The following is a 3,633-nucleotide window of genomic DNA, read 5'->3' as shown; positions in this document are numbered from 1 at the left end:
CTCCATCCATCCTTCTATCACTCTCCATCCATCCTTCTATCACCCTCCATCCATCCTTATATCACCCTCCATCCATCCTTCTATCACCCTCCATCCATCCATCCTTCTATCACCCTCCATCCATCCTATCACCCTCCATCCATCCTTCTATCACCCTCCATCCATCCTATCACCCTCCATCCATCCTTCTCCCCCCAGACCTCTTATAGTAACACTCAATTTTGTGTACCCCATAAGAATAGTCTCGAGCTCTAATTCAACCCATATTAACAAAACTCCTTCATATCCCACAGCTCTTCATTAAATATCAACAGACGGATCTGAAAGAAAACACTTTATTGACATAATGAGATCGAGCCAAAAAGTCTTAATTCTTCTCTTTAGCAGTAAAACTCGAGTAAGTTGGGATACATACATAAACAAAACCCCTCTAAACTCAAATGAGCCTCTACTGAAGCATAACATGCTCAATGCCAGTAGACTAGAGCAAAACAAAAAACAAAACAATTGTCACATGAAGACATCCATGACAGTTTGCGAGTCATGCGGAGTGAGGCTTGGCAAATGGCTTCAACATTCTGGCCACACATTCCATTGCAACACAGGAAATAAAAGAAATTCAAATTCCATTGCTTTTCAGTGAGGAAAATTACAATTGGAATTGGAATTTCAGTTTATTTCCGGAATTGAATGAATTGACCCCAACCCTGTTCTTCACTCAGTAGCAGTGTCTTACCTGCTGTAGTTAGGTCTGGTGGAAGATAGATGACATGGGTAGCTGGTGTAGGTCTCCTCTTACGGATCTGTTATGTGGAGACAGGACATGGCGGGATAGGACAGGACGGGACAGTACAGGAAAGAGAGGTGTTCAAGTGTGGCGCTGAAGATAACTGGAGACAGACAACAAGCACCAGTAACCCAGTAGCATGTGATACAGACTTGCTGTGTGTGCATGTTTTACAAAGTGGTAGAGCAGAGTTTAGTGTCAATACAATCAATGACCTACAGTACCAGTCAAAAGTTTGTACACACCCTACTCATTCAAGGGTTTTTCTGTATTTTTACTATTTTCTACATTGTAGAATAATAGTGAAGACATCAAACTATGAAATAACACCTGGAATCATGTAGTAACCGAAAAAGTGTTAAATCAAAATATATTTTATATTTGAGATACTTCAAAGTAGCCACCCTTTGCCTTGATGACAACTTTGCACACTATTGGAATTCTCTCAACCAGCTTCACGAGGTAGTCACCTGGAATGCATTTCAATTAACAGGTATGCCTTGTTAAAAGTTATTTTGTGGAATTTCTTCTTAATGCGTTTGAGCCAATCAGTTGTGTTGTGACAAGGTAGGGGTGATATACAGAAGATAGCCCTATTTGGTAAAATACCAAGTCCATATTATGGCAAGAACACCTCAAATAATTTTTCTTTATTTAACTAGGCAAGTCAGTTAAGAACAAATTCTTATTTACATTATTTACAGCAGCCTCTCAAACCCTAACCTGGACTACGCTGGGACAATTGCGCGCTGCCCTTTGGGACTCCCAATCACGGCCGGTTGTGATACAGCCTGGAATCGAACCAGGGTCTGTAGTGACGCCTCTAGCACTGAGATGCAGTGCCTTAGACCGCTGCGCCACTCAGGAGCCCAAAGAGAAACGACAGGCCATCATTACTTTAAAACATGAAGGTAAACATTTCAAGAACTGAAAGTTTCTTAGAGTGCAGTCGCAAAAACCATCAAGCGCTATGATGAAACTCGCTCTCATGAGGACCGCCACAGGAAAGGAAGACCCAGARTTACCTCTGCTGCAGAGGATAAGGCCATTAGAGTTACAAGCCTCAGAAATTGCAGCCCAAATAAACGCTTCACAGAGTTCAAATAACAGACACATCGCAACATCAACTGTTCAGAGGAGACTGCGTGAATCAGGCCTTCATGGTCGAATTGCTGCAAAGAAACCATTACTTAAGGACACCAATAAGAATAAGAGATTTGCTTGGGCCAAGAAACATGAGCAATGGACATTAGACCGGTGGAAATCTGTCATTTGGTCTGATGAGTCCAAATGTGAGATTTTTGGTTCCAACCGCCGTGTCTTTGTGAGATGCAGAGTAGGTGAAGGGATGATCCCCGCATGTGTGGTTCCCACCGTGAAGCATGGAGGAGGTGTGATGGTGCTTTGCTGGTGACACTGTCAGTCATTTATTTTGAATTCAAGGTACACTTAACCAGCATGGCTACTGCAGCATTCTGCAGCAATACGCCATCCCATCTGGTTTGCGCTTAGTGGGACTATCATTTGTTTTTCAACAGAACAATGACCCAACACACCTCCAGGCTGTGTAAGGGCTATTTGACCAAGAAAGAGAGTAATGGGGTGCTGCATCAGATGACCTGGCCTCCACAATCACCCGACCTCAACCCAATTGAGATGGTTTGGGATGAGTTGTACTGCAGAGTGAAGGAAAAGCAGCCAACAAGTAAGTGCTCAGCATATGTGGGAACTCCTTCAAGACTGTTGGATAAGGTTTCCAGGTGAAACTGGTTGAGAGAATGCCAAGAGTGTGGAAAGCTGTCATCAAGGCAAAGGGTGGCTACTTTGAAGGTTCTAAAATATATTTTGATTTATTTAACACTTTTTTGCATACTATATGATTGAATATGTGTTATTTAATAGTTTTGATGTCTTCCCTATTATTCTACAATGTAGAAAATAGTAAAAAATAAAGAAAAACCCTTGAATGAGTAGGTGTGTCCAAACTGTTGACTGGTACTGTAGGTTCGGAGAGGGGTGGCTGTGTAGGTGGTGGTGGGGAGCGGGAGAGGTTGGCCAAAAATTGGGATGAAGCAATCTTTCTAAAATCACAATAGTGACATATAAGGATACAATCAAATAGAAGAAAAAAATAATCCCAATCAATATTCACTCAAAGCACTGAGAAGTTGTAATAACAGTTTGGCAACTAAGATTGTGACAAATAAATCCAGAAATTGGTGGGGGCAGGGGAAAATCCATGTCATAAAACATATTTTCCAACCAGGCATAATATGATCAAAGTAAAGCTTATTCTGCCAGTCAGTCTCAAGAGGAGCTAGCTCTTCACAGCCCCTACTCCTTCAACAAGCCCACCATCCCATTACCATCCCATTACCATGTCATAATGGTAAAAACATTTATTACCATATCGTATCGAAGCTGAATGTTCTTACTCACATGCTCCGATGCCTGAGGGTCCAACTGACTCTGAAACACAGGCACAGAAAACTGGATCTTCTTAGGACTGTTGGACTCCATGCTGGACTCCATGTTTTGAGTGGAAAGAGAGAGTAGGAAAGAAAGTAAGAGAAAGAGACGAAGAGAGGGGACTGCGTTGGGAGCAGCTGCACACAGCAGCAGCCTCTCTTCTCTTCTGTTCCTTTCCCTTCCTTATGAGCCCTGGGATATCTTTACTGGACAGCCCAGCCTGCCTCCCCCTGCCCCGTCCGAGAGAGAGAGAGGGAGGGAGGGAGAAAAAAAGAGAGAGAGAGAGGGAGAAAAGGCGAGAGAGTGAGGGAGAAAAAGAGAGAGAGAGGGAGGGAGAAAAGGAGGAAGAGGGAGGGAGAAAAGGAGAAGAGAGAGGG

General features: G+C 43.0%; 1 protein-coding gene across 2 annotated transcripts in view; it reads right to left on the bottom strand.

The window, feature by feature from the left end:
- The window catches only part of LOC112069128 (protein phosphatase 1 regulatory subunit 1B), a 22,506-nt gene extending 18,873 nt beyond the window's left edge, over positions 1-3,633 (bottom strand). The window contains exons 1-3 of one of the 2 annotated variants that reach the window (XM_070438420.1): positions 3,227-3,633; positions 1,511-1,639; positions 737-803 (exon numbers count right to left, since the gene is read on the bottom strand). In XM_070438420.1, the coding sequence (XP_070294521.1) occupies positions 737-803; positions 1,511-1,639; positions 3,227-3,319 (289 nt within the window). In that variant the 5' untranslated portion in view covers positions 3,320-3,633. The remainder of the gene's footprint in view (positions 1-736; positions 804-1,510; positions 1,640-3,226) is intronic. The other variant, XM_024136424.2, reaches the window with a different exon arrangement.

Source organism: Salvelinus sp. IW2-2015, unplaced genomic scaffold (genome assembly GCF_002910315.2).
Source record: "Salvelinus sp. IW2-2015 unplaced genomic scaffold, ASM291031v2 Un_scaffold912, whole genome shotgun sequence".
In the NCBI taxonomy this organism is placed as follows: domain Eukaryota; kingdom Metazoa; phylum Chordata; class Actinopteri; order Salmoniformes; family Salmonidae; genus Salvelinus; species Salvelinus sp. IW2-2015.
Note: the sequence above shows the minus strand (reverse complement) of the source record. Positions and strands in the feature narration are given on the sequence as shown.